A 14299-nucleotide genomic window follows, 5' to 3' on the forward strand; every position below is an offset into this window, starting at 1 on the left:
CATTGATAACGAATGCCATGCAGGTTGTCCATATAGTTAGTATGGGTTAGTTGGGTACTGTGGCACTGCGCGCCTCCTTACTCATTATATGTGAATTTGACACTTTACAAAACCGTTAACGTATATTTTACAACATGAATGCAAAAACTAACTTAACCTTAAATATTTACAAAGCCGCCAACCACTTCACCTCACTAACGAACTCACTAATGTAAAAATAAACGTTCTCACTATCGTTCTCACTAACGACTTCACTAATGTTCTCATAAATTTTCCTCAATATCTTCATCATTAGTGTTAACCCTATTGTAGTCATACTTGAAGCCATAAACTTTCTCTAACTTCTTAACGTACAATTTACATAACTTACCTTCGTCATCGTATGGTTTAATGATATAACTATTTCTATCTTTATACACAGTCAATGAAAAGTCAACTGGTCTCGGATGTATTTGAAAGAACATGTTATGCTCAGGAAGGAAGAATAAATGTTTAAATGTATGTTTGTTATACTGTGGAATTCGAATGAGTTGCTTTTGTTCTGTCATTTATATAAAAATAAAAATTTTCAGTAAAAATAAACTTAAAAATTAATGATATCACCACCCTCACACGTATGAAAACATAGCACAAAAATAAATTTAGGGTAGAAGGTTAGATCTAACCCGATTTCTAACCTCATTTCTACCCTGTTGAATTCATTGCTTTATAACTCTCTTCCTTGGTTTCTTTTTAGTTGCTTTCTTCACATCTGTCTCCAACTTGACTGTCTTTCTTCTTCGGCCGTAATGATACCAGTTACTTCCACCAGTCAATGGGTCAAATGGTCTTTCGTAAGGGTTTCCATACATTCCATAGGGACCATACGGAAGAACTACTGGTGGAGAAGAAACATTTTCTTTAGTTCCATCAAATCTATTTAAATGCATTGTTTCACCTTTCATCTGGTCATTAAAGTCTTTTGCGTGTTTTGCAAACTCATCGTCCTTTCCTAAAGCATTTTCTGACTCAGTCGCAACTAAATTGGATGCTTTATTTATGAGCCCTATTTTATTTAATCTTAACTTCTTTGCAACCCAGCCTCCAATCTTCCCTTTATTTGCATCTAATGTCTTCGAAACCCTTCCTCCACTCATTTTATTTACTGCGTCATAAGCTCCAAGTGCTTTTGCTCCAAATGCTAATGCTTTTGTTCCCATTGCGCCTAAAGCTGCCCAAGCTACTATTTACACCATATTAAAATCATCTCTCTTCAATATTATCTCATAAAAGTTCTCGTTACTGGAGAAAGTCAATGAAACATAAGCGTTCTCATTCATAAACTTCTTTCTTATATCATCTATACGCTTCAAAATGTCTGAACAATTGCTAACATCTTCTACAACAGTTATTTCATCATGAATGACCTTCAAGAACAAGCTCATTTAATATGCTATTAAAATCATCTCAATAATGAGTCCATCCTTTCCATCTTTAGGTAGCACAACATCTTTCATTGAAGAAGGTTCGACAAGTCTTATGTTAAACTTACTGACAAAGTTTGTTATACTATAATGCTTCGGCGGCGAATACATGTAGTTTGAAAGACATAATATAGATTCTTCAGCAAATTCACTTATACTGGATTTTATAACAATGTTCTCACGAGACCAAATACCGCCAATTGACAATCTTGTAAGCAATCCTGCTGAACCTTCTACTGTAAATGTCGATGGTAACATTCCACGAAGGTCATCTATTGACATCTTTGAGTCACTGAATTTAAATATTTTCTTAAAGCAATCGTCATTATCTAACCATGCAATAGCTTTGAAGTTTTCATTCGAATATACATCTGCTTCATTAAATGTAAATCCTGACTTCTTTGCAGAGATGACTTTAAAATCTATTGAGTTTGTTTCAAAATTATATGCTATGGTAACTTCTGAAGGTAATGGATGCCCTTCCGCAGTCAGTTGTTCTCTCACTACCGTTTGAAGCTTTGTGTTAAAAACTTTCATGTCATCTCCTGTGTCTAGGTTCACATACACAGCAACAGGAAAACTATCTTGCTTCTTTGTTTCATCATTATATCTCAAAAACATTAAAGTTCTTCAATAATATTGTTCTTCCTGCTGGAATACTTCGAACCTGTCTGATTTCAATAGCTTTCTCACCTCCTACATACTCTACCCAGTGTCTTGGATATTCATAAGTATACTGACTTTCTTGAATTTTGGTTGGTTTCATCATAACATGTTCATAGTATATCTTTATACTCTTGTCAGTTAGACTCGGTGCTATGTTCTGAATATTTCTGACTTGCATTTTTAATGGAGATAAAATGAAGCATTTAATACATGACGTAGATGAAGACATGAATGAAACTACAGACAAACTTAACTCTTCTCTCATTCTTCCTTTCAGCAAAGATTATGAGTTCTGTTCAAATGGTGTGTATTTCTATTGTGGAAAGATGGGTTCAGGTAAGACATTTAACCTCATTCGTCATATACTCATAACAGAACGTTTAGGAAATGACTCATATTATGACCAAATCATTATATCAGCAACTTCAGACTCTATGGACTCAACAGCGAAAACATTTATGTCAAAAGTTCAAGCCTCTGTCGTTAAAGTTCCAGACAGTGAACTCATTGAATTTCTTCAACGTTACATTCGACGTAAGAGGAAATATTATGCTATCGTAGAGTTCATACAGTCAGGAATGCAAAAGACTTCTGAGGAGATGGAAAGAATTATTGACAAACACCACTTACGTCAATACTCAGGAGTTTACGATATGAAACGACTTACAAACTACATTCTGTCAAAACTTTCAAAATACCCCTTCAAAAAGTATCCTTCAAACACTCTGCTCGTTTGTGACGACTTCGCCGGAAAAGGTTTAGTTTCAAAGCCTGACTCACCATTAGCTAACATCATAACTAAAGTCAGACATTACCACTTAACTGTAGCAATACTTATGCAAACATGGAGGTTTTTAGCTTTAAACATAAAACGTCTCATAACTGACTTCGTTATCTTTCAAGGTTTCTCACGTTATGATATTGAACTCATTTGGAAACAGTCAGGTATAACATTACCTTTTGAAGAAATTTGGGAAGCATATAAGTCTCTCATCTCTCCTCGTTCATACCTTGAGATTCATATCATGACTAATACCATTAAAGTCAAAAATATTCCATGGGAACGACCAACATTGTTTTAAAGTTTAACCTTCAATTGACTGATGGTAAACAAATTCCATGCATCTCTGTCGCCATTTCTGTTAATATTTTTGCTGTCATTCATATCATCCACTTCCCCATCCGTTAGCTTTTGAGGATATGCGTTAGAATAGCTGTTCTTAAATGAAGGCTTTTCACCTTTGAGAGCATAAACTCTATAACTTTCTGCATACTTTATGTTTGAACCTCCTGAGCCATCATTGACATAAATTTTTATAGGCTTCCACCCTTTGTTCATGTTCCTGCTTCTTCCCTTTGCTCTTTTGTTCAGTAGTTCTACATCTTTATACACAGCACCTGTCTCAGTGAATTCAACAATATTTTCATTCGTTAGCTTTAAATTCAAACCCTTGTCGAGTATATTGTTCATTTCATACATATAAAAGGTTTTTATTCTATATGAAATGAGAAGCAAATCCATCTTAGCTGGTGCCGTTAATGTTCCAATTGAACCAACATCAAATGTTGACTCACGAACGACAAACAATATTGTCATAAAGAACTATAGTTCGGAGTGTTTGAAAGAAAAAGAACCAGATCTTAAGTCGGGACCTTCGGTCTTGGCGCATGGCGCCGTGAATTTAAACACAGCTTCAAACGCTAACGCTACATCAGATGTTAAGTTAGAATATCCACCACTGGACCAAGTTCTTTCAAGAGAAGCCAACGACAACCCTTACACAAATGTTCAAACAAATCCTTCAGATAACGTAGACCATTACCTTCTTCAGTTATACCAAACAATTTTACTCAAAGACGATAAGAAGCTTTTGATAAATCTTATAAGTAAGAACCAAATAATTCTAACAAAGGAGGACCTTGAAAATGTTATCTCACGAATAACAGGGAAACAATGTGTCATTGATTATCTCGACCCTGAAATCGAATGCTGTGGTCAAACTCCACTATTCATGAAAATAGGTAACATCCGCATCATTGAAACACCAGGTACTCCAGGAGTTGAGTTTAAGTATAAATATTCGAACGAGTATACAAAACTATCTACTTACTATAAGCTTTGTTTGAAATATGTTTTAGTAAATTAAAGCAGTCAGGAGGGCTCTTTGAGCCCATCTTGGCGCTTTGCGCCGTCAGTCAAAAAAATTTCAAGTTAGCAATTTGTAATATCTATCCAAAACTTCTTCAACAGTATCGAACTCATCTTCATAATGCAAACCTAATCTTATTGACTTGGTGCAGTTTTCACTAACACAATATTTTTCTGTTCTCTTGACTGACATAACTAATTCATTTGTTTCATCAAACAGCAACAACCAAAGTTCATAACCTAATACATAACATTCATACTTTATATTTTTAGCTCTGAGTTCTCTTGTAAGCTGTTGCATTTAATATTTTCTAAAAAGTCAACTTCAACAGTCATTCGCACTGGTGCCTTCAGTTCTACAGGCTCTCCTTGAAAGTCAACAAGTCTGAATTGCATGTCTTTCAAATTATGAGGACTAATGCGAACCCATTTACCTAAATGAGTTGCTATGACAGGAACGTTTGGAATGAACATTGAATTTACTTCATAACAGAAAGACTTATATTCTACTGAACCTTTACTATTAACTCCTGAAATACCTGTGACATTAGCTATTTTTGACTCAACGTACAAACAATTACCATAACATACGTATGGAACAGATTTCATCTCAATCGTTTTGTCAACACTTTTCAAAGGAAATGTCATATGGTATGCTCCCAGAAGCAATTGAACTCTATGACTCATTCGTGTTATCTTAAACTCCTTCACATAACTGAACTTCAAAACTCCTGCAATAAGTTTAACATTCATTAAGTTTTCTTCGTTATCCTTGTTTATTGTAGTATTTATGAGAGCATTTAACACTCCAGCTAATGTTTCCATCTTATATTCTACATTATTGTGAAATCTTATTTCGTGCTTCTTTCCATCTATTTCAATCTCCATGAAATCTGTTTCATCTGTTATAACGAATGAAGCGATAGTATTGAAGTCAACCATTCTGAATGCAAGCGCCTCATTCTGTAGACCTAAGTTTGTTTGTAGCTTTACTGTCCCGTATTCGTTTGGGTCTGTACTTTGCAAATAGAACAACATTTTATTCTCATTAAAATATGAGTATAGCTGCATATGCGTATGAAGCTGACAGAGCTAAACGTTTATATTTTGGTCAATACTCTCTCACACTTACTGACAAATATATTGTTATCACTGATGGAAATACTGAGAAATACATAACATGGAAGGACTATGAAAAGTTTGACCCTATTTTAACTCCATGTACTATGCCATTCATTGTAAATGGTGAAGTTGTCATGAAGAACGACACAACCGTATATAAGTCTGTTCATGAAGCGTTAGAATATATGTTGAATCATAACCCAAAAAGATTTGACCCAAGCACTACACCATGTGCAATGCCGTTTATAAAGGACGGTGAAATCGTAAGAGTTCCGGATTCAACGGTTTACACAGCTGTTCAAAACAGTTTACAAAACATTTTAGCGAATATCTTTAATTCAGAAACTACAGAAATAAAATTACCGTATATAACAGATGCTAAAGAAATTAAATCAAAAACGACAACATTATTTACGTCACTTAATGATTTAATGACTTATATCATTAATATTCCTGCACCAACTACAGCATTTGATCCAAACTCGACGGTTTGCAGTGTACCTTTCATAAATGACAGTTCATTAATTACTTTAAGGGATTCGACAGTAAATGAATCATTAAAGGCGTCATTAATGAAAATCATTGATTTTAATTCATTCATGAATACATATAATTCATTCATTAATGTTTCATATGCTTCTAAAGAAGGTGAGCCAAAAACTATCGATAAAGCGGTGTATGAAATAAAAGCATCAACGACGAAATTGAATTCGTTAACTTTTGACGGTGATAGTTTCGTTAATGACATAACATCGGGGAAAACAATTTTAACGAAAGAATACTTAAAATCTCATGTTAGTGAGTTCGTTGAAATTGAAAAAGAAGGTGGAATTAAGTTCGATCCACTGAATTTCATTTTCAGCTTAGCGAATGCGGGTGTTAGTTTCGCTGAATGGACAACGATACAGAGTGAAATAAATGCAATATGGACGTTTTTGGGGTCAAAAGCGGGGATGAGTGAGCTTGTAAATGCTGCAAGAACATTAGGTGAAACAGGAAATTTTGTAGATGGTTTTAAAAGACTTGTTTCAAACGTTTTGACAAACACAAAGAAATTATTTAGATATACCGTACATAACGGACGGATTTTCGAACAGATAGCAACAAACCCTCCGGTTATGGCTGCGTTGATGATGGTTAGAGATATAAAACCACGTAACGACGGGAACGAAGAACATGAACAACAGGATACTGGTCGGGTTATTCGAGACATTAAAAACGTGTATCCTGAAGTTATTGATTTATTTAGAGGAGTTAATGATTCAATTTCAAAACATTCTATAACCCTCGATGAAGAGAATAAATTAACAGATTATATATTCGTCATTATTGCAGAATTAATGAAGAGAATAAATGAAAAAGGAATTGGTGATATCATTAATGTCAGCGATGTAATGATGAAAAGAAATTTTGACTCATTATTTACAAAACCGAAAACAGAATATAGTCTTTATGACGTAATTACCGAATTAATGAAAAAGATTAATGATAATAAGAGTTCTGGCGGAAGAGTTGAATTAGAAGTGAATGATGTTAATGAGAAATTAGCCGAAAAAGCAGACAAAAATGAGCTTTTAGCTCTGAGTGATAAAGTCAAGAACCACGTTCATTATATAACTTCAGACGAACAGATTATAACGGACTACCATGGATATTTAACACGAAGTGATGAAGTGAAGACGAAAGATGTTAATGAAAGAAGATATAAATACATTCGTGCTAAAGGTTATGACATAAGCTGTACTGTACAGTATGATGTAGCTAAAGCACCAGAAGCATTTGGTTATACCGGTGAAATTTATGCCTCTACTTTCTCTGTTAAAGGTGTATTAGTTGAACCAAGATTTACATTGAGAGTTAAGTCAAAAATAACGTTTGAAGATGCTATTAAAAGTAAAGCTGACAAAGTTGAACTCGAAGCAATGAACAAAGTTTTGAAATCTCATAAACACAACATCTCCGATATAAATGAACTTCAAGCTACATTAAATAGTAAAGCTGACAAGAACCATACACATGAATCCTTCACTACTGTTAGAGCTGATGACATAATATTGAACTTTGACCTTGGTTCAAGTGCACCTTTAGAGAATCCAAGTACAAGCGTAAAAGATACACTAAACTCCTTAAATAACAAATGTATGAACATTGAAGGTCATGTCAGAAACTTTGAAGCATATGAACTACCAACAATGTTAGATAAGAAAGCTGACAAAACAAAGCTTCAAACATTAAAGACTGAAATACTTCAAACATTATATCCTATAGGCTCTATTTATACGTCAATGAACTCAACAAATCCAGAAACAGTTTTAGGTTTTGGTGAATGGAAGCAGATTGTAGACAAATTCTTATACTGTGCTAGATATTCAAAGCAAACAGGAGGTTCGAAGAAAATTAAAGAAGCAAACCTTCCACCGCACACTCATACAGGAACTACAAACTTTTCTGGCGACCATAGCCACTCATTAAGAGACCACCCATTATACAACTCAGAATATGAAGCTGGCAATGACGTTTTATCTCCATCTTATAACAATTCAGCAAAAAAGACTTTTCGACCAACTGAACCAGGAGGAAATCATTCACACACTTTCACAACAAATCCAACAGGCTCGGGTGCAGATTATATGCCACCATTTGTGACTGTATTCGCATGGTACCGCGTTCAATAAAATCTTTAACTTTACATAAATGAGCTTGAAAGAAGTATTCGAACAACATCCATGGAGGTCATTTAAGAAGTTCAATGAAGCTGCAAAGAGTTGGGGAATTACTAACAGAGCTGAAGTTAAAAAGTTCTTTGACAAAAATGTTGTACATCAAACAAAAATAAACCCTTACGACTACTTTTTACCAATTTACTCCAACACTCCTGACGCATACCAATTTGACACTCTCATTCAAAGCAGAAAAGGAGGACATAAACCATTCCTCATCTTCATTAATGTTAACACTCGTAAAGCATATGCATATCCAATGAAAAATAAAGGAACTCGTGAAGTGTTAAGAGTTTTACAGACGTTCGTGGCAGAACATAGCCCAAGTACTTTAACATCAGACCAAGACAGTGCATACCTCAGCAATGAAATCACAGATTTTCTCATTAAGCATAACATAACTCACTACACTACTGAAGACCATAACCATAACATACTCGGTATCATAAACCGCTTCATAAGAACGCCCAGAGATTTAAACCAAGAGCGAGACTTTACCGAAGAAACAATGAATCATTTTCTCGAAGTATATAATTCCTCAACACATTCTACAACAGGACATACACCAAATTCAATGACACAACAACAAGAAGAAAAGTATATACAAAAGAAACGAAGCCAAACACAAAATATCAGAAATTCAACACAATTTACCCTCATTCCTGGTACAAAAGTTCGTGTAGTTCTTGACGACAAACCGTTGACAAAGAAACGTTTAAGGTTAAGTCGAAATTATTATATAGTAGATTCAACGCAAGGTAATGGATATCTTATAAAAGCTGCTGACGACTCCATAGCATTTTAACCTCGTCATAAATTAGTTGAAAGTAGTAATGGCAAACTTGCTGAAACCATTGACGAAGCAAAGCGAGGAGTGGTTATTGAAATACTTGGCTATAACACAAACGATGACACTTATAAAGTAAGATATGAAGGAGGCGTTGAAGATGTTATACTATCTAAGAACTTGAGAGAGTCGAAGCCAACACATCTGGGACCATTAGAGCGGGAGTACTGGAAAGATAAAAACATGCCAGAAAGAATAAGAAAATTCTTCTAAACTTTTTCGTTGGATGTAAATCAGACATGAACGAGAACAGTCATGATATCATTAATGGTACCATTTATTTACACCAAAAATAATGTTTAGGGTAGATGGTTAGATCTAACCTCATTTCTACCCTCATTTCTACCCTCATGAATTTCCTTAAGACAGAAAAAATAACGTTATTTTTCTAACTTTTTATCTTGTAGGTAAGAACAGAAATGTCAGTCGAAGCAAAAACATTCACTAACAAATCTAATGGCGAAACATTCACAAAAGGCACTTATAACGGTATTGAAGTCTTACGTAGAGACAAGGATGGTTACATTAATGCAACAAATATGTGTCAGCAGTTTAGGAAAGACTTTAGAAAGTTGTTGGAAAATAAGTCCTGGGAAGAGTATTATAAGACATTTTGACGAAGTGCAAATCTTCACTTCGTGTCATGATGCAAAAATAATGCAGGAATTCCTGAGTTTTGGTTGAAAGAATACGGTCGAGCCACTTTTGGCTCCACCTCAAAACAAGCATTTTATGAGCTTACTAAGGGCGTTATAAATGAATTCAAAGGTATTTACATACATCCTGACCTCGTTCATTTTGTTGCTGAATTTACACCAAAAATAATGTTTATGTTAGCATGTTAGATCTAACACGTTTTCTAACCACTTTTCTAACATGGTCTAAAACACACAAAAGCTCACTATTCATGAATTCGATGAAATAGAAGTGAAACCAACTGACTCAGTAGAAATAAAGAAGTTCATACGTAAAGTAAACTATGAGTTTCTAGGATATCATTGCAACCATAAAGTTATGGACAAAGATTGCGACATGGTATATAAGAACATCTCTGACATATATAAATCTGAAGAATTTAAGACATACGACAACTTTGTTTCGTTAGTTGCTGAATGTGTATGGCAGATAAGAGATAAAGATAAAAGATGTAAAATATGGAACGAACAAATCAGACCTACATATTCTGAGTTAAAGAAAACCATTGACGCCTTAGTTGTTCTAGCAGGTCAAATTTCAATGTATAACGCAAAAATGAATCCACAATGTTCAAAATGTAAAGCAGCAATGAGGAAATATAACTACTCCGTCAAAGAGATAGAACGTATGAGAAACGACTATGCTGACTTAAAGAAAGAAGTAGAGAAACCAGCAGAAGATAAAATGGACATGTTAGCATTTCTGAATAAAAACAATCCAACAGCAGAAGATTTCCTATTATCTGATGTCAAGAAGAAGTATAAAGAAACCTTCGGCATAGTTAAAATTTTTGATATTCTTCGTGAAGAAATAGAAGCTACAAAACTGTTTAAAGTCATGAACCATCGCAACATATACCATGTAAAACGCTTGTAAATAGTTATGTTAGAAAAGTGGTTAGAAAACGTGTTAGATCTAACATGCTAACATAAACTTTATTTTTGTCTGAAAAATGACCAAATTTCATGAATTTTTAACATTTCCTTAAGACAGAAAAAATAACGCTAATTTTATTTTTATTTATTTTTTTATTTTGTATGTAAGAACAGTAATGTCAACAACAGAGAACACAACAACTGCTATCGTTCATGAAGCCATAAATGAAGAATACGAATACATACAATATAACAAACAACTTCGCCTCATTCGTTCGGTCAAAGATGATATGTACCAAATGCAAAGTATTTTGAATGCTCTTCTTTCTACAAAGCAAGCATATCATTGGTTTGAAAACCAACAGACAAAAGAACTTTTAGAAGAATTTCCTCATATGATTGCTTCCCTCGGAAAACCGAGAGAAGAGATTCCGTACGAAAATCGCAAGAATTTGGCTCCTGGTTTGAAAGGTTATTATGTTCATAGACTTTTAGTAAATGCTGTAGCAATGTGGGCTTCACCTCGTTATGCTTGTTATATTTTCATGATGTTAGATGAACTATATAAAGCAGAACGTGGAGAGATGGAAAAGAAACTTCAAGCAAAAGATGAAGTCATTGAATCCAAAGACAAAAGCATACAGAAAAGAATACCGCGTTCAGTACCAAAAGGAAAGGAAAAAAGCTATAAGTATATGATTTACGCTGAAGAGTTGGAGAAAGAAGAAGATAGAGATATGGTTATGTTGCATTTAGTCAGAAGAAACAACAAGAGCTTTTATGACCTCGCTAAAATATATAAATCTGACAGAAACTGGTTCTATCGTGAAAACTTACCGATTTCAATGACACCGAATGAGCAAATAAAGGAAATTGTCAAAAATACTCTTCCTCAAACACACTATGACATCAAAGGTTGCACAATACTTATATTCAAAGAAGACTTAACATTACTGAAGGAAAAAATAACAGAATATTTCGACAACTTCAAAGAGGAAGAATGAACAAAAAATATATTTTTGCTTAAATGACGTCAGGGTCAATTTCTTCAACCATTTCACTTTCTTCGTCAATGTCAATAGAAGCTTCTTCAACCTTTGGTAAGAATTTCTGTATAACATCTTTGTTCGTTATTGTCTTCAGAGATGAAGGATAATATTTCACATTTGTTTCACCCTTCTTATATTCTTTCTGTTCGGAAAGATTTAAAGCAATACTGAAGAAGTCAATGTTAGAGTTCTTTATAACAGTATAATGAGTATCTTTGACATTCACGAAGAAACCCTTTTGTTTCAAAACTACTGCTAACTCTTGTGAAGTATAACGTTTGCGGTCAATGACGATAGCTAATGGTCTGACATACTGACCAAACTTAGATTCTTTCACAAACTTCTTGTTAAAGATAACATTAACATTTGAAGCATTATTGAACTCATTCTTGATGGCATTAGCGAGAGCATTGTATGAAAAGAACTTGCAATCTTGCATGTGTTTCATTAAAATAAAAATATTAAATTATTTTGAAAAATAACTTTAAAAAATCTAATCTAATTTTTTCAAAAAAAAATATTTTTTTTATTTCCTACTAAAGATGTATCGGAAGTTGTCTAAGTTAGAACACTCGGAAATAAAACAACTTCTTACAGAAGCTAATATAGATGTTGCAAAGCATTACGCGACAAACAAAAAAGCACTCGCTGACATCCTCAATGACTACAATGGTGAAATAACTTATGATAGAATTCATGAGTTCATAAAGTCGCAACGCGGCGAGGACGAAGTCCATGCAAGAGCATTTCCTTTAAATGACGTTGCTATTGACTTATATCATAGACGTTCAGTACCTCATGAAGTAAGAAGAGAAATGTTTGACATAACAAATGCAAACGTTGGTCATACTCGTAAAGCTCTTTCTCATGATGTTCGTCAAGAGATGTTTGACATAACAAATGCAAACGTTGGTGAAACACGAAAGAGAGATGACACACTGAAACAACAGAGAAGAGAGATGTTTAAAATGCTTTAGAACAAGTTCGCAAAGCTAACGATGTCATTCTTCCATTGACGACAAACCAAAAGAAGGTGGGAGATGGTTAAAGAAAGATGAAGAGAATAGGAAGAGAAATGTGAAGTCAGGCAATAGACTCATTGACTTTAACATCGAAGCTTTAGATGAACCAAACAGAGACTACTTACACAAACATTTCGGTAAGGTTTTCATGAGACTCTTAGAGAAGATTAAAATAAAACTCCCAACAAAGATGGATGGTATGTTATAAACTGGTGGAAAGTATGAATGTTCTACGTTAACCTCAATAATATTGGAACATTACTACATCAGCTCTTGAAGAGAACTTTATATCAGAGATAGAAGCAAATGCCGCAGGTATTGTTGAAATGCACTATGACTTCTTCTTGACAAACATAAAGAATCTTACTGAAATAAAGATGTATGATTTAAAAAATGAAGCTTAACGATGTCAGATGTAAAGAAAGGCAAACCAAAAAAGAGACCATATAGAGATGAAACACACTGACAGAAAGACAGAAAAGATTATTGAACAGACTTAAACAAACAGGAGATAAACAAGATATAGATGACTTCTGAATGAAATCCTTGGTGAAAAGAAAGAATTTTATAAGAAGAGAACGGTTCAGTTCTGGAAGTATCTTGCACATTACCTATAAATCTTAACGCTACCAAATCTTCAATGAACTGAACAAAAGAACTGCAACACTTATGACAGAAATAACTGCTTCGTTTATGCTTGCATTCAGGCTGAGTAAATGAAGAAACTATTGACTACATAGAGAGAAGTCATTCGTGTTAGAGACTTTCCTCAAAGTAAAGACAAGAAATTTCTGACGCAACTGTATAGCATTTAATGTTACCATTGGTATTTCAATGACTCAAGACATAATGAAATAAAGAGATATTATACCAAAAGAATGTGAAACTGTTCAACTATTGACTTACTTCTTGTTGAAGACCACTACATGCTAAATAAAGACTTCCAATGACAACATATTTCATTCGCAACTATATAGAAATCTTGAAGGAGTGTGGTGGAATGAACATTGAGAAACAGATGAAGATTTATACAAAGAGAGAGAACAAATATGTAGTTCGCATGGATAGAACTACACCGCTATGGGATGTTATGAAAACATTGTGGGAGTGCAAATATTTCGAACCTATTTCTTATGGAGAACTTTTCACATATACGACTGACTTATATAAACAGAACCTTGCACCATTTAAAGATTTGACATATGCTCCAAAGTATTGTGTACAACTGAAGAAGAAAGCAGAGTCAAAAGAAGTAAATAAAAATAAGTGCAAGTTCATTCCTGAGCATGTTTTCTTTGCTGACTTTGAGTGTAGCACAGACGGCTTTCATAAAGCTTTTAACATCTGTTATGACAGTGAAGATGGTTCAGTGAGTGAAAGCATTTGGGGTCAGAACTGCGCAACAGAATTTTTGGAACGACTTCCTGACAAGAGTTTAGTATATTTTCACAACCTCAGCTATGACATAAACTTCATCTTAAGACACATGACAGAAGTGAAAGGAACTCCCATCATTAAAGGTTCACGAACAATGCAAATAACTGGCTTATATAAAGGAAGGACAATTATTATAAAAGACTCTTACAGTGTTATAAATAAGAAGCTTAAACTATTTCCTGCTATGTTTAACTTACAAACAGGACCGAAAGAAGTATTTCCATACAACTACTACAGCAGTACTTTGTTAGCA

The 14299-nt window shown here is 34.1% G+C and overlaps 8 protein-coding genes and 2 pseudogenes across 10 annotated transcripts, besides 2 other annotated features; 6 read left to right on the plus strand and 4 right to left on the minus strand.

Moving 5' to 3' along the window:
- Positions 1–34: part of a mobile genetic element that runs on past the window's edge.
- Positions 35–50: 16 nt separating this feature from the next.
- Positions 51–14299: part of a mobile genetic element that runs on past the window's edge.
- Positions 1425–1874, minus strand: TVAGG3_0806000 (uncharacterized protein; the record flags this gene model as incomplete). The annotated part of the gene is made up of 1 exon (XM_051247511.1): positions 1425–1874. A coding segment is annotated over one exon (450 nt), but the record flags the coding sequence as incomplete, so codon positions are not given.
- Positions 3208–3609, minus strand: TVAGG3_0806010 (uncharacterized protein; the record flags this gene model as incomplete). The annotated part of the gene is made up of 1 exon (XM_001310051.2): positions 3208–3609. One exon carries the CDS (start codon positions 3607–3609, stop codon positions 3208–3210), a length of 402 nt encoding a protein of 133 aa, XP_001310052.2.
- On the plus strand, positions 3635–4276 carry TVAGG3_0806020 (uncharacterized protein; the record flags this gene model as incomplete). The annotated part of the gene is made up of 1 exon (XM_051247512.1): positions 3635–4276. One exon carries the CDS (start codon positions 3635–3637, stop codon positions 4274–4276), a length of 642 nt encoding a protein of 213 aa, XP_051082987.1.
- TVAGG3_0806030 (uncharacterized protein) lies at positions 4540–4965 on the minus strand (the record flags this gene model as incomplete). Its single annotated transcript, XM_051247513.1, has 1 exon — positions 4540–4965. One exon carries the CDS (start codon positions 4963–4965, stop codon positions 4540–4542), a length of 426 nt encoding a protein of 141 aa, XP_051082988.1.
- Positions 5535–6724, plus strand: TVAGG3_0806040 (uncharacterized protein; the record flags this gene model as incomplete). Its single annotated transcript, XM_051247514.1, has 1 exon — positions 5535–6724. A coding segment is annotated over one exon (1190 nt), but the record flags the coding sequence as incomplete, so codon positions are not given.
- TVAGG3_0806050 lies at positions 8095–9180 on the plus strand (annotated as a pseudogene). The gene has a single exon. A coding segment is annotated over exon 1 (1086 nt).
- TVAGG3_0806060 (organellar and viral DNA polymerase type B) lies at positions 9982–10539 on the plus strand (the record flags this gene model as incomplete). The annotated part of the gene is made up of 1 exon (XM_051247515.1): positions 9982–10539. One exon carries the CDS (start codon positions 9982–9984, stop codon positions 10537–10539), a length of 558 nt encoding a protein of 185 aa, XP_051082990.1.
- TVAGG3_0806070 (KilA, N-terminal/APSES-type HTH, DNA-binding family) lies at positions 10715–11542 on the plus strand (the record flags this gene model as incomplete). Its single annotated transcript, XM_051247516.1, has 1 exon — positions 10715–11542. The coding sequence occupies one exon, from the start codon at positions 10715–10717 to the stop codon at positions 11540–11542; it is 828 nt and encodes a 275-aa protein (XP_051082991.1).
- Positions 11562–12035, minus strand: TVAGG3_0806080 (uncharacterized protein; the record flags this gene model as incomplete). Its single annotated transcript, XM_051247517.1, has 1 exon — positions 11562–12035. The coding sequence occupies one exon, from the start codon at positions 12033–12035 to the stop codon at positions 11562–11564; it is 474 nt and encodes a 157-aa protein (XP_051082992.1).
- On the plus strand, positions 12130–12988 carry TVAGG3_0806090 (annotated as a pseudogene). Its single transcript has one exon. A coding segment is annotated over exon 1 (859 nt).

The sequence above is a fragment of the Trichomonas vaginalis genome, chromosome VI, assembly GCF_026262505.1.
Source record: "Trichomonas vaginalis G3 chromosome VI, whole genome shotgun sequence".
NCBI classification, from domain to species: Eukaryota; Parabasalia; order Trichomonadida; family Trichomonadidae; genus Trichomonas; species Trichomonas vaginalis.